The 26,244-nt window shown below is 35.4% G+C and overlaps 2 protein-coding genes across 2 annotated transcripts in view; both read left to right on the forward strand.

The window, feature by feature from the left end:
• Positions 1-25,990, forward strand: part of LOC140164865 (exportin-6-like) — a 64,649-nt gene extending 38,659 nt beyond the window's left edge. The window contains 7 exon segments of the mRNA XM_072188246.1: positions 4,068-4,182; positions 9,772-9,831; positions 14,367-14,478; positions 15,423-15,578; positions 16,398-16,496; positions 17,193-17,423; positions 18,346-25,990. Coding sequence (XP_072044347.1) covers positions 4,068-4,182; positions 9,772-9,831; positions 14,367-14,478; positions 15,423-15,578; positions 16,398-16,496; positions 17,193-17,423; positions 18,346-18,447 — 875 coding nt within the window. The 3' untranslated portion in view covers positions 18,448-25,990.
• Positions 25,871-26,244, forward strand: part of LOC140163692 (exportin-6-like) — a 3,834-nt gene continuing 3,460 nt past the window's right edge. Inside the window, exon 1 of the mRNA XM_072187008.1 lies at positions 25,871-25,927. Within this exon, the coding sequence (XP_072043109.1) occupies positions 25,871-25,927 (57 nt within the window). The remainder of the gene's footprint in view (positions 25,928-26,244) is intronic.

The following is a 26,244-nucleotide window of genomic DNA, read 5'->3' on the forward strand; positions in this document are numbered from 1 at the left end:
TAAAAGTATACATATTTAGAATGGCAAAGACTTGATAAGTTCATCTGTGAGGTCAAATTTGGGCCAAAATGGCACTTTTGGCTCAAAATCCCAAAAATAACGGTTTTTGGCCCACTTCTTTTTTTAGTGCATCATAACAAAAAAATTCTTGGGCCAAATTATTTTTATTATTATATAAATTAAACTAGATTAAAATATCTAGGACCCGTTTTTTCATTTTTTTGAATTTCGACTAACTTTGAGAAATTTGATTTTTGGCCCAAATTTCAAATATTTTTGGTGAAATTGGTCAAAATTCAAAAAATGAAAAAACGGGTCCTAGATATTTTGATCTAGTTTTAAAAATTAAGAAAAAGAATTTTGGCCCAAGAATTTTTTGTTATGATGCACTAAAAAGAAGTGGGCCAAAACCATTATCTTGGGATTTTAAATAAAAGTGCCATTTTGGCCCAAATTTGACCTCACAGATGAACTTATCAAGTCTTTGCCATTCTAAATATGTATACTTTTATATACTTTAGACCAACAATTTCAAAGTTACGAGGCCCGAAAGTTTCCATAATTCCAGGGTTCAGACCAACACCTTAAAATTTGGTCTCCAGCATTATATATAAAAAAATCTTTAGATTCGATACACGAGTCAAATGTTGGAAAATTATATTTTGTGATATGGCTGAAAACAGAGGTCAAATTCTTCTCACTGTATTGATAGTTCTCATTGAGAATTCTCAATATACAAAGTGTGGAGACTTTGCCAGTTGGTGAATGGTCTGTTATTTTTGGTCTGTGGCCATGAGATTGTGTGCACATGTGTTACACACATGACAGTGCAATGTGCTGGCATTCCTGCTTTGCTGTCATCAAAATGCAGTAGAGACACTCCTACCTGCATATTTGGTTGACAATAGCAGGTGGTGTGAAATTGAAGTCAAAGGGAACCAGCAAAATTCTTGTGTAAGATAACAAACCAAAACTTCAATGGTTAAATACCACTAATTATGTATTACATGGGTTTCAATGGGAAAATGACTAATTTCGGATGGAATTTTCTCATATTCAGAACTCCCACAGTTAAATGCCACTAATATCAGGTGAAACTATATGCTTTTGATGCCAAATGATCAAAAACTCAACATAGGTTGACCTAAGACTTTTCTTGTTTTAACGCACTGAACCATAAACACCTTAACGGGCAGTGCGCCCTTGAAGCTGAAAGTTACAATATGGTAGGGCAAATATTTACTAAAAACCGAAGCCGTGCATATGAATTTTGGTACTATTACAACAAAAATGTCATATAATGAGAGATAATATACCATTTTGAAGCATCAGACCCTAAAAAGTACTTTTTTGGCTATATAACTTGATCAATTTCAGTGATTTTAATGCAGTCTTTTCAGATGCCATGCAAACAAATAGTTAACTGGTGGTATTTCCATGTGTCACCCAGGCCTATTAGTGGTATGTAACCAATGCCCTGTGTATGTAACTGCTTTCACTGAGGGAAGGAGTTGCAAACATCAATTACATTTTTTGTATATTATTAAAAAATAAAGCATGTTATTCTGACCCATTTCCAGTTTTGATATAAAATTGGATTGAGCTTAATATTTTAAACTATAGCGAGACCAATTAATATTGGGCGTAAAGCATCCAATTTTATCATTATGTTTTGGATCAAATATTTTCACACACTTGGATTCATCAAAACAAAATAATATTTGATGGAAGCGGTCGGTTTTGTTATTGAACTTGATATATAGCTTTGCCAATCCTTTGGTTTGTTACTAGAGCTGGCTTGTGGTTGCTTTCTTCTACATTATGGGCCTGCTTCAGTAAGGAGGTTAACTAATACCTGGGCCCAAACTTGTCATCAGTCTCTACTGGATGTAAATTTCATCCTTGTAATTCAAAGAATGCCCCAATAATTTTGGCTCATGATGAGTCAAATTTGATGAAGCTCATCATATCTTTATAATATTACAATTTGAATTACATTTTCAAGAGATGTGGACTGCAGATTAGTGAAATACAAGATGAATGCAGATAGTTTTAAAGGTTTATAAGGTGTAAAGGCCCTTTCAGTGTCCCTGCAAGGAAGTAAAAATAATGGCTGAAAAGTGATCAAGTCAATAAAATTGTCATTGGATATTTTTTTAATGAAAAAATGGCAAAAAGAAGAAAACAGCAGCATTGATACATAAAAAGATGAAGCTGCATTCAAATATGTGTAGCTTCACGTGTTTGTATAGACCCCTCCATTATTCTGTAAAAAATGTGACATTTTAACACTTACTAGGTTTTGTTCAGTCTTATCACTTGCAGGGTTATTTTTTTTTTATTGTTAGCTCACCTTTACTCTCTTCAAAAGTGTTAAAATCTGATTTTCAGTGATTCTCTAAAATTAGGGATGACCAATGAAACATCAACTTGATTAGAACACTGTGCATTGCTTGCACAGACATTTCTAAATTGAGCTCATTCTTTTATTTTTCATAATTTTTCTGTAAAAATTGGGGATGTTAATGCCAATTAGGTTTTGAACTTACATGAAGTGCCACACCATTCCTCCCTCTTCTCACTTGGTCGCAAGATCCTTTTTATGGGAGGGGAGGGTCATAATGTGGCTTGGGTGAGTGGGCTATTCACCCTTAGTAACCCAAAACGGTTTGGAGTTTGCTTTTGAAGTCGTTGATGGTTGGAGCTAACACTGTAGAATTTTGTAACTATCCTGCAAATTACAGCAACATAACTTATTTGGTTTTCCTGTAAGTGTGAGTCAAAATTGGTCCATTGCCAGAGTGCGCTTAATTGCCAGTGGCCAAGTACAGCACTGCTCAGAATGGCACAAAATATTCAGATCAATAAGATCAGGTGAAAACCTTGACCTACTGAGCTGTAATTTGGCAGAGTTGCCGTTATTACCTCTATCATACCCTCTGTAAAAAGGTTTAAAAAATGGACAAGTTGATCTCGAGTTAAAAATTAAATCACCAGCTTCCCTTTGGAATTTCCATACACCTTTCGAGTCATGTTAAATAGACACCTTTCTGAACATAAATGTGAAGTTTCGTGCTCATTTGATGTATTTTTCACCTGATCTCAACCCTAAACTTTTTCTTATATTTATACCATCTACACTGACTTGCTACTATACACGCACAGGAGCTGTACTTTTAAAATACGCGCCTAATCAATTATGAGTCTTTCACTCCATTGTTAAAGTACTGTGCTCCCTGTAGCATTATGGAGTGACCAGGTCCTAGAGTGTGATGGTTTTGTAGCAGATGACAGTGTTCATTCAAGCCTATCAAGGTCAGTTATTAGCCACTTGCTGAATGGCTTGGTATTATCAGCTATCAAAGAGATACTTATGCAGCTGCCAATCACAGTAGAGGTTAAACATTTTGTTAAAACCCCAAAAGTGATATCAGGTCAAAGCTGTGCATGTTGGTACTTGATTGTTGGGATTCCTATGTTGAAAATCCCTTGTAGTATTTTTTTATGTGTAGTGTATATTGTTGTGGAAAAAAAGTTCACCTGGACTTTTGATTTTGTGCCATTTTGGATGATTTTTGGCAAATGTTTTCTAAAAGCATGATTTCAGTGCCTCGGTTTGAAGAAATAGTTATGCTATTAACTAGTAAAGTGCCATTTCATAAGAAACCCCTTTGATACTTTCACAATATGCTTTATTGTTTCATGTTTGCATATATATTAAAATAAAGAAATATATAAAGGTAAATATATGCTTATACCAATTTTTCTCCCATTGCTATTTTTGGACTTTGTCATTTTAGTTCGTTCCAATGACCTGTCAGAATGGGAAACTTTGAAAATTCATAATTCGAAAAGTCTTTGACCGATTTTGACCATTTAACCACCACAATACTTCTGCTGATGAGTTCTTTCCAGAAAACAATCTTTTGTAGCAATAGGGGCAACATGAAATTTTGATGGTCATCCCTACTAAAATTTCTGAATTTGCAAATACTAATGATAGTACCAGTGTCAGTGTGTAAGAGCCTTTTACTATAACTTGTGTTCATTTCTGCTGATTCTTTCAGATGTAGTTGATGACATGATGGGATTTTATTTAGCAGTCTTCCAAGGTCTTCGTGTTCAGATGGGTATACCTGCCATACAGCACACGATAACTATCTTTTTAGAGTTATTTACCAGGTAAGAAATGTACATAATATTATTATCAGTTGAAAACTACTGATTTATCTGAAAGTTTTAATACTTTCTTACAAGCCTCAATAATATTAGGATGTGAAAGGCATATATTAATTATACTAATATTGCGCAGGTTCAGAATCTGCACTAATAGGTTATACACCACTAATAGGCTTGGGCGATGCATGGAAATACAACTCTTTGTTTGCATGGCATATGAAAAGACTGTTTTAAAATCACTAAAATTGACCCAAGTTATATAGCCAAAAAAGTACATTTTAGGGTTTGATGCTTCGAAATGGTATATTTTCTCTCATTATATGACTTTTTTGTTGTAATATTACCAAAATTTTAAATAAATATTCGCCGTATTATATTGTAGCTTTCAGCTTCAAGGGCGCACTGCCATTTCAAGGCATTTTTAAACACACTGAACCTTAAAAGCACTGAACCTTAAAAGGTTCAGTGCATTAAAACAAGAAAAGTCTCAGGTCAACCTATGTGGAGTTTTTGATCATTTGGCATCTAAATCATATGGTTTCACCTGATATGAGTGGCATTTAACTGTGAGAGTTCTGAATATGAGAAAATTCCACCCGAAATTAGCCATTTTCCCATTGAAACCCATGTAATAGATAATTAGTGGTGTTGATCCTATAGCATGGCAAACAACCTGCAAAAGAATATATCTAATACATGTTACAACAAAAAGCAAATTGTAGTAAACAGTTTTATGTTCACACCTGTTTCTGTAGAGATGAACCACTCTGTAATTAATGATGTCATAACTTGGCAACTGTCCAAAGTTTGCTTCCTGTAGTGTCAATTTATTTGCCAAATGTGATATCCAGGGTATTAATGAACAAGTACAGGCCAAGGTTGATACTAAAAAGCCTAAACAATAAATGAAGTGTCACAAATTTCACAGGAATAGTTTGGTTAAGTGAGTGGGTGTGTAGAATGGTATGTCAGGTTGCTTCATAAACCCAGCACAACAAAGGTCATTAACTGTGCCCTTTTCATCCAAAGGGCACTCAATGTGCCCTTTTCATCACAAGGCCGCAATAGGGGTTAAATTAACGGTTATTTGTCTAACCGTTTAAACGGACCACAATCCGGTCGGTTAACCGTGTAAACGTATGTAAAACAAAATCTTTAAAAAAAAATCTTAAAAAAACGCCCCTGCAATTTTTCAATGAAAAATTGATAAAAATGCAAACATTTCCATGCCATATTGTTTGACTTTGAGTAAGCTTAAAACTTGCATCAGTCATGTCATTGACAATCACTAAATTCAATTGCATGGACAAAACCTACTATACTCAAACTTCCATCCATTTCATTGCATGATTATGGTAGAATTTCACCAGGTTATTGCTTGATGATGTACTTACAGGTGTAAATTTGTTACATTTACCACGAAAATATCATTAACACGCTATTCTGTTGGCGCCGCCATTATTAGGTACTTTTGTAAATCCCTCCTTTCTACAGGAGCACCATCGGGAAATTTAACCCGATTTTAAAGTTTTTTTCACTTTTTTCAATTCATTTCTTGCTTCTGGGCGTTTATTACACACAATACGGTAGGTCCAGTCGAAAAAAACTTTCGAAAACTTTAAAATTTAATTTTTTTTTTTTTTTTAATTTTTTTTTGCGTTTAAACGGGTAGTGATTTTCCTAAACGGATAGTGCATTTTACGGTCGTTTAAACGTGAAACGTGTAAACATAGACACCCTTGGGCCACAACTCGGATACCACGTGCCCTTTTCATCGCAAGGTCACAATTCAGGTACCATATTTTCAAATTATTCGGCAAATTAAAACTAGTTTATGTTCTGGGCATGATATTTTTGGTTTAAATTGTGCCAATACTGTTGCCATAGTAACCATGCAGTTGATCCTAAAGTAGTACTCGTAAAAAGCCCCACATTGAAAATCATCTTAACCATTCCAGCCCCCTTGGCAAGACAAAAACACAGGTAGGTTTATTTCACTTTCAAGGCATGCATGGTCTTGCAAATATAGCTAACTTTCCTCTAAGGCCATCCAATATATATTGCACACATGTGATTAACCCGGATTTCGGATTTTTAACTTCCCCCCCCCCCCATTTTTCCTGGATTTTCAGTTTGCTCTATTTTTTTTATAAAGGTACACAGTTAAGCGTAATCATTAAGCGACTCATGAATTGAGACTAACACTAACAAATCGTGGCATATCGCATCATCTGATCATATTGGGTCATTTCATTATCGAAAGTCATTTCTCCACTAGAACGATAGGCAGTGCTCGGAGGCATGGTTCAGGGTTCAATTTGCGTGAGTGTGTGTTCGATTTTTGAAGATCAATTGATATAATAATGGCATAAATCTCCAGCAATAAACCAGCCAAATTTATGAAATTACAATGGATTCGCTGCACACAGGTATCACTGTGGAAATTCAGAATTGCACAGTAAACATTTTTAAAACAAGTGAGATTTAAACTTAAAAGGACAGATTGTTTCCTTTTTTTGGCGAAAATGTCCGAAAGAGAAATTGCATTTTGAAATATCTGGAGGTCTAATTATTATTTTGTTTATTTACTTTTTATTACTCATTTACTTATTACTTACTTTAACCGTTAAAAACATGCACAGACAACAAACAAAATAAGATATATATTATACATGAATCAAGAATATATAAATCGATATAAATCAATATGGCAGCAGAAATGGGAACCCACATGCATCAGTTTCTTGCCAGAGTACCTACATCGGTACTCAGCTGTAGAGTACCTGACATGCAGTACCAGTGTTGGTACTCCAGTACCTTCCTGGTACCTATGACACAAGGTATGCACAAGTTTTAGCCGGCGACAAGCCACAAGGGTATTAGCAGACGTAGGTACTCGATAGTAGCAGCGCTGCTACTCTCATGAGAATCCTGTAGTGTACTTCAGTTTCATTAAGTTTTTGGTTTGTAGTAACAAAATGAGCATATGCATTTTTCATAAAAGTTGCACAATATGTGCTTTAAACATAGGGGTATGTCATGCAATAATTCCCTAATGAGACTGTCCTCAAAAAATAAATGTCCTATACCTCTATTCTAAATAGTTTAAGCACTACCCTGGAATCGGTGTACATGGTGTACGTGCATGTCCAGCACAACCCTGGAAAATCAGACTGTTTTTCAAAAAAGATGTAGGTGTGCAAAATACACACTAACAAACGATTGTTTCTCCTTTGAATAAAGTTGTGTAATACCAGGACTTGACAGCTACAAAAGCCTTTAAGCAGTGATAATTAAGTAATTCACTCCTCCCCATAACAGTTGCCTCAGGCTATATCAGGCCAGCTCTGGGAAGTGGTGTGGAAATTTAACCATTTCTCTTCCACTGGTTTGTGCAAATTAAACATGTTTTGGTGTGTGAGTAAAGTTCTCCATAGTATTTACTCTGGAACCTAGAGTAGATGAGTGTATTTTTGAAGTACAGTCAACAGTACCAGGATGATCCCCTTCTCTTTTCGAATAGCCTGTGACGTTCTTTAACGTGCACACTGCAGTAATGTCAGAAATACATGTACACGGGACCGACGGCTTAGTGCCCTCCGAAGCACTAAGCAAGTAGAGTAAAGTGCCTTGCTCAAGGACACAAAGAGCCAGCCGAGCTCAGGCGGACCTGAGATTCGAACCCGTGACCCTTGGATTCACAGTCCAACGTCTTAACCGCTAGGCCACGCTCCCATCATTACTTTGTAATTTTCTTTCATACTTTGGTGTTTGTTTAAAATTGTGATGAATTCTTGAGTAACCATGCTCAATATCTTGCATGGTATGGATGGTGTAGCCTCTCAGCCTGCCAAAATTACTTGTTCCCCAGGGTACAAAATGCAAATATTCAACCAAGTTCAATTCAATTTAAGTTCTTTGTGTGATTAGAAAGTAATCATTGAGAGGAAGTATTTTACAATGCTTTAGTCACCTACATGTCCTATTGAATGGAAAGTATTGGAAGAACTGCAACCATGTCAGGGTCAAATATGATGAAGTTGATAGACTGTGAATGATAGATTAGTGTTTGCACAAGATTATGACAGTAGTCAGACCATTGATAAGCTTATATATAGTTGGTGCCCGTGGGATGCAGTCATGGTTAAGTTATCAATAGGTTAACTTCAAGCTACTAAGCATAAGATTTCTTATGGTTAAGACGTAAACTATGATTTATAAAGTTTACTTTGAGGATTGGTAAATGTCAAGATTATCAATTTTTAATAACTTGCCATAAAATTTGTATTATATCAAGAATTTCAAAAAAATCAAAATTATTTGATATCATCAGGAGATTCCTTGTATTCAGAATGCAATTTGATGTGTCTGATGTGCTCTCATGTCTTACAATGTTGCTATCCGAGCCCTTAAACAAGCTTTAAAATATGTTATTTGAACACGAACACATATATCATATAGCTTATTCATTGGGGATGTGTATAGATAAACCATTATAAACATGTAAAATGGAATGATGGTCATTTAGGATGTTATTTGAACAAGGGGAGGAAGTATGGGAAAACCTCTTAATTAGAAAAATGTAAAATAAGGTCGCTAAAGGTAGAGCCACGATTTCTCCATGTTACAAAATTTAAAATATGTGTAACAAATTGTATGATTTCCATGATTTTCTGTTTTGCACTATAAAGCACTGAAAAGCAAAAACAATTAACATGTTTTAAAAGTGTACTTTGTCTGACTTGTACCTTTTACTGTAGTCTCCTCAACATCGCCATTAAAATTGAGCATCATCAATGGTTGGTTGCTGCTAAATAATCACTTTTCTTTGTTTTATTTTGCAAATGAACACAAAAGTTAGACATTTTACACAGTTTTTCATTATTTTGCATATTTTTGTTTTGAAACTTGGTCAAAGTGTTTCTAATGTTATAGTGTATTGTATTGTCTAGCAGCCCTCTCATTTGCATAATTAAATTTCTGTGAGCAAACCCCGAATTTTTCCGTTTTTCCGTATCACAGAGAAATCGTGGCTTTAGCCAAAGATCACATGCAAACCAACTAAAACAAGTGGGCCACAGTTACATAAACCTCACAGGTAATGATTTTGTGTTAGATGAAAAAAAAACTGTTCAAAAGTAACAGGATTTACACAGAAAATTAGCATTTATGCAACTTAGCTCATTAATTATGCATTTATGCAAATGAGAGGGCGGCTAGACAATACAATAAATTATAACATTAGAAACTCTTTGACCAAGTTTCAAAACAAAAAGAAAACATAAAAGTACCATGAACATATATTTTGTGTATGATGATGGTCATGTGAATAGGATTGATTACATATTCCATTTTGTGTCATAGAATCAATGGGTATGCATTCAGGTAGCCCCATTTCCCTGTGTGGGAGATTACGGTCATGTCTTCCATAGGGAGTGTATGGATTTCAAGCCCAGAACAATCTAATAGATTCTGAAGATTCAGAACAATGTAATAAGATCATGATATTAATATGCTGAATGTTAAATACTGAACTATGTTTATGTTAATACTATAATTGCAGTTATATTTTGTGTGTTATTAAATTCACAGAGAGCAGCTTACAGAGACTATTATGCATGAAAGCAGTGCTGGTGTCCGAGTCATAGAAAAGTAAGTAATAATGTCCCATTGGTCCATTATCCTTTTACGAGGGGCAGTGGTATAGGCTTAGACTAACAATTTTAAGGTTATGGGTTCCAACCCTGGTAGTGCCATCATGTTCTACACTTATGTAAGGTTCTTTACCTCCATTGCCTCGCTACACCCAGGTGTATAAATGGGCACTAGTGTGTAGTGGGAAAGTTGGTGAACCCAAAGAGCACACAGTCTTGTGAACCCCAACACTCATAGATGTTGTGCATATGTAATTGGATGATATTGTTGTACATATGTACCGTAACCACCCGGGTATAAGCCCACCTTCGGCTATAAGCCCACCTTCGGCTATAAGCCCACCCCCTATTTTTCAAAACATTCTGGGAACAATGGTGCACTCAGGTATAAGCCCAGTATTAAATTTTGGCCAAGTTCTTAAATCAAATCAATGCTTTGCTCTCATATTTAAGAACAAATATAAACAATATCAGTTGATAATTAACATTCCACACTTATAATTTTAAGAAATTGACATAGAAGATTAGAGACTGACCGATCAGATCGGTAGCTTCCGTATCGGGCCGATTATTAGCTTATCGGTAGTGATCTGCATCAGCCGATTTTTCCTTCATCCGCCGATGTAATGCACCGACCACCCAATATCATGAAAGTAATTGTTGAAGCTTAACAAGTATTCATTTATTGGTATATTTCTTTGAATTAGACTAGTTAAATCAAGCGAAATTTAGCAAAAGAACAAGCTTTGTAGGCGATAAACATATAAAATCATACCGTGATTCAGGCACGCAGCTGAGATAATCAGGTAATTCCCCGCATGCACATTACAATTCCGGGTTACACACGTGCGTGTCAGATTGGAGAGAGCTACGGGCCGCGTGCAAAACTCAACACTTCCGGGTTACACACGCAGGCGAGCTACGGGCCGTGTGCAAAACTCACACTGACTTGAACGTAAACACAATATTAAAATGGGGCGATCGAATGATTCGATGGACTGGGACATCAGGGGGAAAAGGTAAATTGAGCTTATAATAATCATGGTCAAATTCAGTATTTTAAATGCATATGGGAGTGTGTTTTTTGTGCTCAGAGCATACATAATTATGGTAATACTCTGCATACAAGTACCCTTTCAACATACTGGGTGAAATTTACTCACGGTGATGGCAGCCATTGTTTACAATTGGGGAACTGGTAATCGGCGATCGAATCGGCAGATCAAAGAGATAATTGATCGGCCAATCGGCCGATTCAGATAAGGACCTGATCGGTCAGTCTCGATAGAAGATAGAAATTACTGGTACATTGGGCATATACAAATGAGGGTGATTGTTCTTATTTTTAAATTCAAGCACTAGCCCTTCCCCGGTTATAAGCCCACCCCCATTTTTGAAGTGAAATCTGCCATCTAGGGGGGTGGGCTTATACCAGAGTGGTTACGGTAATTGGATGATATTGAGAAGTGTATATAATAATATTTGGTATTCATATGAATTAATTTGTTTTTTGTATTGGGTTATTCCAGTTGAAATCCATACACCCCTGATGGCAGACATGACCTTAATCACCCACACAGGGAGTGTGAATTTCAAATGGGGTTGCCTGAATGGGTGATTCCATTTGAAATCTATCCCCTGTGTGGGAGATTAAGGTCATGTCTTCCATAGAGGGAGTATGGATTTCAACTTCAATAGCCCATAAATCAAATGTATTAATGTTTCACACAATCACATGGTTGACAGGTAAAAATTAAATTGAATTTTCTAATCTTTTAATCACTTGCGTAAACTGTAACTTGGTTTTCAGCTATTTCTAGTCTCTATATGGAAATTAAATGTGTTGAAAACTCCCAAATTTAATATGGTTGTCATCTGATGTCCTTGATAGCATGCTCCCTTTTACTTTAGCATGTAACTTTAGATTGTAACAAAAAGCGCAGTGTGATTAATGTGTGTGTGTGATTTAAAGACACCGAAAAGTTTTATGATATCGTAAAATTCCTTGGTAATTAGTTCCAGCACATAGTGCACAATACCCCTTTGTGGTGCTTTAGTTTTTGTAGTCAATCTTTGCATAGAAGTTGCAATGTCACTGTAAGCCATCAGGCGTAAGGCCAATTAGTCCTATATACCAGTACTTACAATTTCACATTGTACATCACCTAGAAAGATAAATCAATGAAATCTCGGTTGTTGAGTATGAAAGCAGATTGTGTGTCATGGACCCATGGTTACATTGCTGCTTGGTATATTTGATTGCTACCTCATTAACCTTGGTACAACAAGGGGTGGGAGGGGCTTCATTGTTTACACCCAAATCACTTAAGCTAATCAACATTATGTGGGGGATGTAGGGGAAGGTGGGGCATAACGGACCCCCGGGGCAAAAAGGAACCACCTGGAAAAATAGGCCTTCGCAATACTGCCGTCTATGCAAATTATATTGAGGAACACAAGTATGGCTACAAAAATTTTATCTGAAACAATCCACTGACATTCGAGCAAGATCGAGTCAAAAAATTACTACCCGTCTGGTGTAAGATATGTAGATGTTTAATGCGCTGAAATTTTACTTCATTAATATCGGATTCCCAAATAATTGTGTATATTGTAAACACAAAGGTACTAGCCATGAGCTGTATTAAGTGCATGGCCTATATGCTACGATGTATTATGCATGCAACCTATTTCTAAAAAATCGGGTATGGGGCAAAACCGAACCCTAGGTGTGGGGCATAACGGAACAGGGTTCCGTTTTGCCCCGGGAGTTTTGTCCCACAGATGGGTTCCGTTTTGCCCCAATTGGACATAACTTGTCTTCACTCAAGGAAATGTAGGCGTTATCTAGGGGCCTACTCGAACATGGTAAACACTTTGCTGAAACATAGACATATAACTAGACCTACATATAACTAGGCCTAGGGCCTACCGATGGAACAACTGATATAAGTTTACACCCAGGGTGCCGCTTTTGCCCCATAGGGGGTTCTGTTTTGCCCGATAGTGGGGCAAAACAGTTTTTTTTTTTTGTTGAAAATATTTCTTCATTTTTATAAAAATTGTAAGATTCAAGTTATATTGGTTAATGGTATATTAAAGGTAAATACAAACTTCAACTGAACATATAATTTTTACAGTCATATTACTTATGGTGACGTCACAGAGCATCCTCAAAGTTAAGTGTTCCGTTATGCCCCACCTTCCCCTATCACTGGATAGAAGAAACCCATAGCTAGACATTGGTCTGTTCACAATAGAAAATTAGGGGCATTTTGTGTTAGGACAAGTAGGACAAGGATTATTATGTAAAGTTTTACAGATTTGTTTTTGCACCCATGTGACAAATCTTAGTACCATATTAGGTAGGTTAAGCTCTGTTTAATCCTTTGTTTGGTGTCAAGACTCACCTGATATGGTTGACAAATTTAAGACCTTGTTATGCTGACAAGTTAAACAGATAATTTAACACCAATTCTTGATAATAATATGTATTGTACTATATTAGGCAGGTTAAGGGATGGGGTATGAACGTTTGGACAGTATTTATTGTGGGACATAATAAGAGCACATCAGACATATCGAATTGCATTCTGAATACGAAGAATGTCCTTCTGATATCAAATAATTTTGATTTTTTGAAATTCGCAATGTAATACACATTTTATGACAAATGATTAAAAATTGATATTTAACACTACTCGAAGTAAACTTTATAAATCTGATAATTTATACTTAAAGTGTATGTAGGTGGGATGAAAAGCCGACGATCAATTGAAAATTTTGACCTTTCGTATTGAAGATATGGATTTTTTCCACAAAACACCAACAAAAATTAGGTCTTTTTGGGGAAAAATCCATATCTTCAATATGAAAGGTCAAAATTTTCAATTGATCATCGGCTAATAGTACAGTTTATATGCAGTTCTATATACACATGTGTGAAGCCTGTGCCGTTATCCTCTTTGTGTGATAGTTTGTTTGTTTATATGCCAGTGGACACTACAAATGAGCCGTAAACTCGGCAAATTGTATTCTGAGATACAGTGCAAAATATGTGTGAGGGTCGTATTCATAGGTGTCTCAATTAGGCGCGACATGTTTCTCATTTGATAGCGTTTAAACCAATCAATAATCCTATTGCTGAAGAGGATAATAATCGTCTACATAAAGAATCATTAAATAGCTCTAGTCTTTATTTGCTTTGGCTAAATCCTGTTCAAGTGGTGGGTTACAATTGCATTGTATTTTGTCTGGGTATGTATATATAACCAACAATTAACAATGAGGACATTCCTGAAGCTCGTTGACTTGATGATGATTTGAAATGACCGCCAATTATGACTTTCTTACTTGCAATGTGGAAAAAGAGACACACATAGAACCGAAAAAAGGTACCATTTTGTTGAAGGAGCAGAGTTCAACAAACCATAACCCCGCTTCTGGATATCGTTTGAAGTCAAATGATATACTATTTTAAAGCTTATGATAAAATTTACACTGATCATATTTTTTTTATCTTGCTCATGACAGATTTCTACAAGTACTTGAAATTATAGTGCAAGAGCCAGGTTCAGCATTTCGAGCATATCTGCCTAGTATAATTAGTATATGTATGGACCATACATATCCTATAATAGCTGAGGTAGGTTTGAACAAGGGACAGACACTACCCTTGCCTCCATGCAGAAATGAAAGCCATCCTTAAAGCAACAATGTGTGATTTGCATTAAAAATTGATTTTGATTTTTCCCCCAAATATTGTTAGTTTTCACCATCAGATATGTCCTCTTTGATTTTGGGTGGAACAAATGAGGTTCAACAGAGAAAATCACTATTTCATTCCAACGTCTGTTATTTTCACTGTATGTATTAGTATGTCGAAGTCAAGCTGTTGAACATCCCATAACTTCATGTATAAGACGTATAGCCTACATAGTTTATATGTCAATGATTCTGTTAGATACTAGGTCCAGGGTTTAATAATCCCGTATTCTGGTAGCTGGCAAATAAACCTGGGTTTGTTGTAAAAAAACCCTTGTAATCATACTGAATTTAAAGCATTTCTGGCTTAGTATTTCACTGGGTATTACAATCGGGCAAAATGTAGCAATTCATGAAAGATTTAGAGCATCACTTGAGCAAATTGCACATAATTGCTTTATTTACACATAGAAATATTATTGAAGCTTTTGAGTTCATAAAGAAATATGCAATACACTTTGTACAGTACACAAGAAACTTGAGGCTTTTGAGTTCACAAATTCCAACAAGGATTGGACAAAAAAAATTATACATGTGTTCATTGAAAGCTTGTATCCACTGGGATGCTACTTGTTACATGCATCCAATAGTTGAAACATTCATATTACTAGTTCAAAAAATGTGTATTGTCAAAAAACATGACATACATTATATTGCCCTGGTCATGATGGGTCCTGCTTCCTGATCTAATTAGCTTCCTTTTCCAGTGTTTCTACCTTGATTATGGCTGGATAAAAATACAATTTTGCCAAAGAAATTTAAAAATAAGGAAGAAAAAAGTTTTTAGTATTATATTAAACTCAAATGTTTTATATTGTTCTACAGAGGGCTTCACCAGATGTCAAACCAGCTTTGTATAGTCTCTTAACTGAACTGCTACAGAACAAGTGGCGTTATTTCTTCACGGTGTCTGTGTTGTCAAAGATGCAGGGTGGTACTGAGACTGTGGAGAATGAGCAGCAATTCATAGCTATTATGCAGGTAAGGTGTTTGGTTGATCCGTTAGGTTGCTGTTATTACCAGGCCAACTTCAAAATTGCCAGTCTGGACATTTAAACTACTTTCATCGAATACAAATTGTTACCTATGAAATAAGGAGGGAGGTAGTTTTGAAATATTGCCCATCCAACAGCAAATTCACCCACTTCTGGTATGTGGGCAGGTATTCAAGTACAACCTAGGATGAACACCTATAGTGAGTTCCTACTTAACATGGTGTCGGGATCAGTAGCTCATTAGAAACTGTCCATATTGACATCATCACATGGCATGCCAAATTTGTTTTCAAGTGGATCTTTACCTGTGAGTGCATAACTGTAAAGGGATTAGTGGTGATGGATGGCACATCTAAACTTGTGTTATATTATGTTATGTTATGTTATGTTATGTTCATATGTTATGTTAATATGTTATGATATGTTATGTTAAGTTATGTTATGTTATGTTATGTTATGTTAATATGTTATGTTATGTTATGTTGTAATTAGAAATACACTACTACAATTGCTTACACATGCAGAGAAGAACGGCGGTTGTTGACCTTGTTTGGTGCATATTCAGCGTAAACACAGAAATGGGGCTCTGATAGGCTGATTGAATCGCATCATGGAAAATCTTGAAACATCAAGACCTCATTAGATAATCAAGCCATGTTGCATTTGTGATTCTCTTCTGTTTATGTGATAAATGGGATTCATGCATCGGCAAGTGCTGTTCTGCTGTGGTATCAACTGTAGTAATGTATGCATCAAAATAGGTAAACTGATTGAAACTAAGAGTGATTGAATTATTTTGTTGCAGGCCTTTGGTCAGTCTTTCTTGCAACCAGACATATCAGTATTCAGACAAAACCTGGAATCCTTAGAGAATCTCAATGCTAAGTTAAAACTCTATCACAAGGTAAGTACCAAAAACAATGTTTACCCCTCTATCACACAACTCACACTACGGTAACATTGAAAAAGGACAAACTGCAGAAGAAAAGAGATTTGAATTGACATTGACTTATCAGATTGGAGGTCAATAATTGCACATCACTTGCTAAGAGGGTAGTATGAAGAATCAGAATCAAAATTGCCCAACATAATTTTAATTATGTTAAAAGTTGTTAACCAAATTTGTGACCATCAGTTTTCAACTCCTCTTTACAAATTAACAAGATTTTATATTCAGAAATTTGTAAAAATATGGTTTTAATTGACAATATATTTTAGATCAAACAGGCTAAAATTGTGTCACATGCCTGACCTTGTTCCAGACTCCAGAGTGGTCTTGTAAACCCCTTTTGTAAGCCACTGACTTCATTTGAAACCCTATTTTAATGCCTCACTCATCTTTTCCTTTATTTGATACAGGAACAAACCAAAAGGTTGATGACATCGTATAAATGAAAGCCCTTTTGATGGGGAAGGGGTCAATAAGTCTGAATATGTTTGTTAAAATCTAGTTATAACATCAAAGTTCATGAAGTTGATCTTTCAGGTTGTATTTTCAACGTTTCACAGTTATATTAGGATTAGGACATCAACAAACTTTTAGTTTGTTCCCTTAGCGTTAACTTTTGATGACATTATTTTCAATGTTCTAATCTTGCAGAAAATCTTCCAGGACATGATGTTGTCCCCATTCTTGAATGTCCTCCTCCAAGTCCTCCTGCACAAATCACACGATCTGCTCCAAGAGGACATCTGTGTCACCGTGTACAACATGGCAGCGGTCAACTTTGAGGGGTTCTACGCCACATTTCTACCCCAATTCTTAGCCAGTTCAGAAGGCTTGGATGCTAATCAAAGAACTATACTTGAGTGCAATTTCAAACATGATCAGGTACATAAATTGTGTGGGTCTAAAGGGTGAACCAGAATGGAAATGAGGGATTCTGATATGGGAGCTTGATTTCACCTGCACACAAGACATTGTTCTCCTTCATCTATATACAATCTATATCTATACATGGTTTATGCTTAATAATTCTACCTTTTTGAGTCTAAACTTTTTTCAATTGTGCTTATGTAGCAAGAGATTTTAAATGGAACAGCAAGTAGGTCTACAGATCTTACTGCAATATTGGATTCTTTTAGGAGTTCATACACCCATTTATGCATCAATCTTTTGCAATGTGCCCCACCGCCAACCACAGAATATTGGGAATGAGTGGGGTCCATATGTACTAATAATAGTTCACCTGTGTTATATGTAATGTACCATAAATACACAAAATGACATCCCTAATATGTACAAATAGAATAGTAATTAAAATAAGGGGTGTGATTTGTCAAACGTAATGTTTTAAACGTAAAAAAAAACCCCAAAAAAATAGTTAGCAATGCATATTAATTCAATGTGTCCCTGGCTGTTCAGTAGAAGCAAAAGTAATGTACACCTTTATCCAACTTAGAAAAAAATAGCATTTATTTTTAGTAGCAGTATTTCTCTGGTTTCCAACCTTGAATACTAAGTAATTTAGGGCCTATAACTTCTCTTTTTGGCCTTGACTGAAAAAAAAAATGGGTAGGTCTCAAAAATCGGGTCGGTCGGTGGAGTACAACCAAACAACTTTCTTTTTTTGACCTAAGTGAGGGAGCAACCCTGGCAAGTTTATGATCCAGAGATTATGAATCTGGCCATAAGTCAAAAATTTTGCAACTTTCCTCTCACTTTGTGTGAACATGTCTCATATTTCCATCTGCAGTGAATGAAATGCAACATTCTTATGGTGTTACGGTTTTGATTTTGTCATATTTTCCAGGATCTACCTTCATTCTCCTCAACTCTCCACCGGTTTATAACCGACATGCGTTACTACAGACTATGTAACAGTGCCTTACCAGACGGGTCCGTCAAGCTATGACCACAAGCCACGGCCTGGAACAATGGAACCAGATAGTTACCAATAGTGCAATTTACAAGCAGTATTGGCTTCAGATGGGGTAATTTGTCATGTGGATATAGAGCATTTATAATGGGTAATAATTGCATGCCATGACATGGTTGGATGATGGAAAATCTCTGCTGAAAGTTTTGTGTAATAACACCGAATGAAACCACCCAGGTTAAACAGCCTTGACATCCCTGTAAAGCAAAGCTGGTGGGTTGTCATAACATATGGTATGGCATGCACAAAACTTGCCAGTCTATACCATTTTTCACCTTGATATGGCAGTGACGTTAGTGCACATTTCATTGGATGCACCTAGCGTTTGCACATGCTTAGAGACGCCGCATGTGCATGGAACAGCTGCCTCAACGCATTGATTTCACTTCCATATCGGGGTGAATATGGATAGCTAAGAATATAAAGGTGGGATGTGTGACACGGTTTTGATGTGGAATATGATTAGTCTCATTTGCAGAAAACATTGAATTGGAACCTCTTTTGTAGAGTCAGTATACTGCAGTCACATCTGTGAAGATAAAGTATTATTCATAACAAAATTGCTGAAATAGGCCGACAACAACAAAAAAAGAATATCATATTGGACCTTATCAGTGCGCCTTCCTTGAAAAGAGCCACCTGAAATATGTGTGTTTCTTCATCTTGTGAAATCACCCCTTGGATGAAAATCTGATATTGAATGAGAGAAAAACAGTTTGGATATTGAATTGTATTGACTGATATTTCTTTTTCTATATCGTGAGTACCAACTTTGTTTGCATAGAAAATATCCTTCCAGTTTGACATAATAAACTCACTTCATTTGAAATAACTTACCAACCCAAAGATATAATTAATTTGGATATGGTAGGCTGCTCTTTAGGCATTGATTGATTTATGTAGCATTGTTCAACATTATCTTTGACATTTCAATCTCCTAACAATGTGTTGCTGTTACCACAATGTACACCCACACATTCTAAATGTATTTTTGTCTCGCCTGAACATTTTCAAAAGAGACTATGCATGCAGTCACTTTATGTATGATGTATGGGTGTGCTATAGTTGATTCAAGTTTTGTATAATAGATGCCATTCCAAAAGTATCATTGCTACTCATCGCAAACTTGGTAAAGATGGTCATTGGGTAGTTATTATAATGCCCCCAAGGATGTTGAGATGAAAGGGGTCAGATTTGAAATAGCTCTGATTGGGTTTAAAGTTGATAGATATAACACCAAAGAGGTGGGGAACATGTTAAAAACAAAGCAGATACCGTATTGTCTGTAATAAAGGCTCCCCTCTAATAAACGCTCCCCTCCCAATTTTTCTGGGAAAATTGTCAAAAATGCAAACATTTCCATGCTATATCGTGTGAGTAAGCTTAAAACTTACATCTGTCATGTCGGTCTTGTCAGTGACAATCGCTAAATTGCATGGACCAAACCTTTTATGACTCAAACTTCCATCCATTTCGTTGCCTAATTCTTGCTTGATGATGCACTTGCAGGTGTAATGTTGTTGTATTTTACCACGAAAATATAATTTTCCACTTGATTTCTGTGAGCGCCGCCATGGCAGTAGTTTATTTTGTTTTATTTCTTCTTTTGCCTGGGTTACTCATTCAGTGGATGTTTCAAGGTATCCTCTGTTCTTCCATGAGGCCCATGTAGTAATATTATAGTCATAAATCCCTCCTTCATCAGGAGCACTATCAGGAAATCCTGATTTTAAAGTTTTTTTTTCACTGACAATTCACCTTCAATAAACGACCCCTTTTGGAAAAATGCAAACATACAGCAAAATTAATGTTTGTGTTCCAGATAATAAAGTCCCACTGCTAACCTTTAATGGTATCATTAACTAAATAAGAAAATCTATAAATCATCAAAAAATAGTTTATATTTTTTTTTATAGAAGTAGGTATGTGCTAATACACTCCAAGTGAAAAGAGCAAAGGCGACCTAATAAGGAGAACAATCTAAGAGGTTTTTGTCCATGGACACTTAACTGCACATGCAATTTAATCCTTCAGCACTTTTGTTCCCTCCCCCCATTTTTCTTCACAAAAACTAGGTTTCTGGTATAAGTAGAAAGCTCATATTTTGCTCGTTACCCCAGTAAAATTAACACCCAAGATATGTTTAGTTTAGATGCTGTGAACAAAAATGTGGTGAAATGTGGTAACCACACTGGAAGTGTACTATTCTATGAGCATCAATATTCATAGTTGTTGCTTCTCATATCAAACAGCAATGTAATGCAACTCAAAATTTAGAAACATGTTGTTTTAATGGTAGGCACCAATGTAAGAGTGAAAATAAAACATGGCAAGATTAATACACCCTTATAAATTGAGGCATTCCTCTCCTTGCCCATGGTACATAATGAACCTTGAGAGTACTCTATCCATTGGTCCCGTGTGCAGAGAGTCGGCTCCCAACTCCCAACTGTCCCATTCTTTTCCAGTCAATCAAGGCCAATTCATACTCCATATATTCAACATCTAATATTAGTGCAACTATTATTTGTGCAACATGTATTCGTTATTCAATCTGTTTCATTTCATGGATATATATATGTCTGTTGACTAAAAAGTCAGTTGATATCAAAATGATATAAATGTTATTGATTTGATGTCAACAAACATTCATAAGAATTTAAACATAACAGAAAGGGAATGAATATCAATTGAATAACAAATAGTTGTTGCATCGAATATCCCATGTGGAGTAAAATATAATTATATGATCATCAAACTATATAATGGAAGGAAGGAATTGTTGCTGTTGTATGTTTTTTCTCTATGCATAGTAGCCTATTTGTATTTGCACAGATTGCCATGGTTCATTTTGGGTGTGCTGTAGACAGATAATTCAGTTCAAAACCAAGAATTACATTGCACACTTTTCTGACAATTCTGAAGGTTACACAATCTTATAAAAAAGAAGGGTAGGATACCATAGGATCAATTCTGTTGCTTGTCTTTGTCATCGTAGTCTTTCAGGTGGTATCTATTTTTAGCATGATTGATTACACTATGATTGATTTGCACAGGAAGTGCAAACCATGCACTTTCCTGATTACACAATACAATATTTAGCCCTGTAGAAAAATAAAACGTGAGAATTTTTTTGTTATTTTTTATTATACACATGTTCGGAACTGTATCGGCATAAAGTGTTAATGCAGGGCAGTCACCCATATGAATGGTATTGAGCAGATCTTGGAATACTCAAAAGTGGCCCACATTTTGATGGAACATTAATTTTCGCACCTTTGACGCTCAACACAGATAGTGTGCATGTTCTTATGTATAAGTCTATGAAAGAAAACTCAAAATCACAAATTTAAAAACAGGCAAAGTAGTCCAAAATCTATAAAGCGTGAACAATTGCACTTCCAAAAATGATCACTTTCACAGTTAATCTAATATGTGGTGTGATCAAGCAAAATCGACCCAAGTCGGACATATTCAATCTTCATTTGCTTATAGGATTGTAAACAACATTGGCAAAGCTCAGTACATTTTGCAGGAAACCCCATTGAATTTGGACAACCAGTTCAAAAGTTAAGAATCTCCAAAACAATAGGAAACAAAAGGAAATACTTCCTTTGTTTGGTTATATCTCAAAATCAATATTTCCTGATTTTGCTGTCTCACAACTAGGTGCCAAAATATTGAAACATTTGAAAATAAACAGTTCATTGCGATATCCAGCATATCCCATCTTTTGGCAAGTCTAGCAACAAAGATTATCACCACAAAGAATAATCCTGGCAATAATACTCTGATTAATTTGGAGATCTTTTCAACTAGTTTTAGTCCAAACACTACTTCAGGAGTCCTATTTCCTTTGTTTGACTATATCTTAAAATCAACATTTCCGAGTTCCGACTGATTTTGCTTGATCCCATCACATATTTATATAATTTATATCTAATAATACAATTTTACTTCTTGGTGAGGACCAGAAAGAAGTAGATCTAATGTAACACCAAGATACTTGAATCATTTGCATGATCAAGCACATTTTTATACAAGTATTGTTAAACTCGGTAAGAATGTGAGATGCACCAAATACCATATTTTTTTTTGGGGGGGTGAGAGTTAACTCGTTTTTTTAGAAAACCAACTAGCAATAAATGCAGAAATGTTTAAATACAGTTAAGTGCATTAGAAGAAAAAAACAATTTGAAATAATTAACTGTTATAAATATATCTGAACAATATTAAAAAACGTGTCAAATTTCAAGCAACAATTGAGCTATAGCACCATTGGTGCTCTTGTTTTCTTCCCCCATCTTGTTCCAAAAATTACTAGCAGTAAGTTAATAAGTGACACAGTTTATGAAATTGGACATTTGTGTCAATAAAATGGCAAACATATGAAATATGAATATTGAGAATTGATTACAAAATACAACGGCACAATTTTTTTGAGAATTACCATTGGGTGGAGGAATTTCCCCCTTGAAATTGGACAAATGATGCACATGTTGGAGTTTGCATTTTATGTAGCGTCCATCTGTATATGACAGGCCTCAAATTTTATTTTTTTTTGTTCATTTTCATGGCCACTGGGCAATGACAAAGAAAGGCACCAAAGCCAGCAAGTGATGAAGAATGCCTTTTGAAGTTGACAACAATCTGGGCACCAAGGCCAAAACTAAAAAAGGGCAAGCAATGGCCTTGATGGCCTCCCTGAAATTTGAGCCCTGGTATATGGCAAAAAAAAACTGTTTTAGGGCTTGGTTGGTTCTGGGGAATGTTTTTAGGCTTATCTTTGACACCACCACAGTACAGGGGACACTCACTTAAACAGTGTATTTGTATGATTGTTTTGCTGAAGAATATATTTTACTACTATAATGTTGTACTTAAAGATGTAAAGTAAGATTTAAGAAGAAAAGCTATATTTTGTTTCTTGAAATTATGCAAGGAGTTTGTAAATTATGTTCAAAAATTGGACTGTATTCTTTATATATATTGCTATGTTCTTTGGTCAGTAAAGATTATTGGTTTAGAATATTATTGCCTGGGACAATGTACTATTGAAAGATGAGGAATCTCCCTATTCGGTATGTGGTCAATGTGTCACTCATGTGTGCTGAGCCTGGCTAATCAAAACTTGTGGATCAAACTACATTTTCAGAAAGCAGAGCAGCACTGATTTATTAGGACTTATTGATCGCCTACCAATTTTTTTGCAATGTGTTACCATTTCCCCCAAAATTTTTACTGAAATATTTAATTATAGAGATGTTCTGCAACAAGCAAAACCAATGTTCCTTGGACAAGTCCCACAAACACGATAGCACCTATTTTGTAGCTAATGTGTGTATTTTGGCTTATTTTCCATGCTGTTTTGGTATTTAATTGGGAAATTGGTTGCATTTTACATACAAAATGGTGAACTTTAGTTAGTCAAATTGGAGTCTGCAGCACAGATAAATGGGATTGTGTACACTGCTTATCCCTTTATGGAATATCTATCTCGCATTATTGCGAAAATATTGAAATAGCAACTCTAGATGAGGTATGCATGGACCAGGGCCCATACAATTAGCTTTGTTAGCCTTGTTCACCAATTTAGTTGCCAGAACTTGGTACCTCACCTCAGCGAAGCATGTTCTTGAAGGTCCAGCCCATATTAGACTACCTACTGTTGTGTATAGTTTGCTCAAATTAAACAAAAACAGTTCTATATCAGCCAATAATTTTTATTTCAAAGGCCAAATATGAAAGGGAAGGTAACCACAGAAAAATCAACTCAAATAATAGAAAATGTGACAGTTGTCATAAATTGTGGTTATCATTTGCTTTGTGTATTTCCAAGTGACTGGTTAAAAATCACAAGGATTATACACTTGAATTCCTACAAGGTGACAGTACAAGGTGGTAGAAATGGACTATTCCGGTTGAAATCCATACATCCACCTATGGAAGGCATTAATTTTCCACACAGGGAGTGTGAATTTCAAATGGGGTTACCTGAATGGGTGACTCCATTTGAAATGTACACCCCCTGTGTGGGAGATTAATGGCATCAGTTACTAATAGGAGAAAAATGTTCATGATTTCAAAAGTGTAGGAGTCTGTTATTTTTAAAGATTTCCTTAATTGTTTCAGTACATTATTTCAATCAAAGGCATTTTGTGTGCGAATTTCACATTCACAAAGTCTTACCTTTAATTTTTGGACAAATTAGGGAACAAACTAAAATACAGAACTAATTTTTTTGGCATTAAAAAAATATTATCCTGTTTTGCCAAATGAAACATAGCTAAATCCTAGTCCTTTAGTTAGTCCTAACTAGCAATAAAAGTCAAATTTTAATATTTGGTCAATTTTTGGAAATAAGGGCCAAAAACATGCCTTTTTAGGGTGTTTTTCCTATGCTGTGAAAAAAATCATGCCCAAAGACTAATTTCAGTTTATTCATTCTAATTTTTGGAAAGACATGTTTTATTCTTATAACCAACCATTTATTAAAAAGCGAAAATTAGAGCAAATTTTGGCATATACTCAAGATTTTGAATGCTTAAGACTTTGATTTTTATGACTCGATTGTCAGAAAGCATTCCGAAAATGCATGTTTTGGCTCTTTTCAAGAAATTGGTAAAATAGTGAACTTTTACTATTATATCCAGTTTGGACCAAATGAATGATTAGGATTGAGATATGTTTCATTTGGCAGAACTTGATATTTTTTAATCCCAAAAAATTAGTGCTGTATTTTTCTGGAATGGGGAATAGTCACAATTAAGACCCAATAGGAAACATGGTACCCCTACTTCAAATGGAGGCCTGTAACAGGTAATATCAAAGGCAAATATAATTATACACAAATAACAGTAACACAAAATTGGATGGGTTGATGTAAAGAACAGTATTCATTGTAACTATATACGGATTATACAACCATGGCATTGTGAATCAAGTTTCCAGAGAATTGAGGACCCAAGATCTAACAGGAGGCCAAGTCACATTGAGTGGATTTTGAGAAAAATGGTTACTTATTTTGGTTGTTTTGCCATTTTTTTAAATACTAAATGCATAATAACAGTGTTTAGCATTTACACTTTTCTAAACACATTCTTGCCTTCACTTTGTAAACATGTCTAAATATTTAACTTGGTTAGAGTATTGATGGATGTTTAGCCATTGAGCCAGTTTTTGCAGTGTATTAAATAAGGATTGTTTTATTTTTTATAAAGGTTATGTCCAGGACTTGTCTTTATTTAAAAATATTAAAAGTTTCAATACAAGGAGGTTATGAATTGACCTCCTCACTGATTAATCAAAGAAAATAACCACCTCTACCTTCATACCCCCAGTTATTTACACATGTTCTACCACATTACTTCACTGTAAAACTTGCATAGATGATGTAGAGATGTATCTCAAACTGATTCATTATTCATTATTTTGCGACTTGGCTCTCCTTTTAGATGTAGGTTCCTTCATTATAGACGGACTGGAAATTTGTGACCAGATGATGCTATAATGATAAAAACATGTAAATATTGATTGTATTAAATTGTTTGTTTATATTATGCTTATGAAGCATTGCTTTATGTATGACTTATGCAAATAAACTGTTGCTATAAGAAGTTGGAAGTGTGTGGGAAATAGTTTGATTGTGTTCTAAGGTAATTTGATTTGACCAAATGCAAAGTTGCTTAAAAAGTGATACCTTGTATCACCACTGATTAATCAAAGAAAATAACCAACTCTACCTTCATACCCACAGTTATTTACAACTCTTGC

Source organism: Amphiura filiformis, chromosome 11, assembly GCF_039555335.1.
Source record: "Amphiura filiformis chromosome 11, Afil_fr2py, whole genome shotgun sequence".
Taxonomy (NCBI): domain Eukaryota; kingdom Metazoa; phylum Echinodermata; class Ophiuroidea; order Amphilepidida; family Amphiuridae; genus Amphiura; species Amphiura filiformis.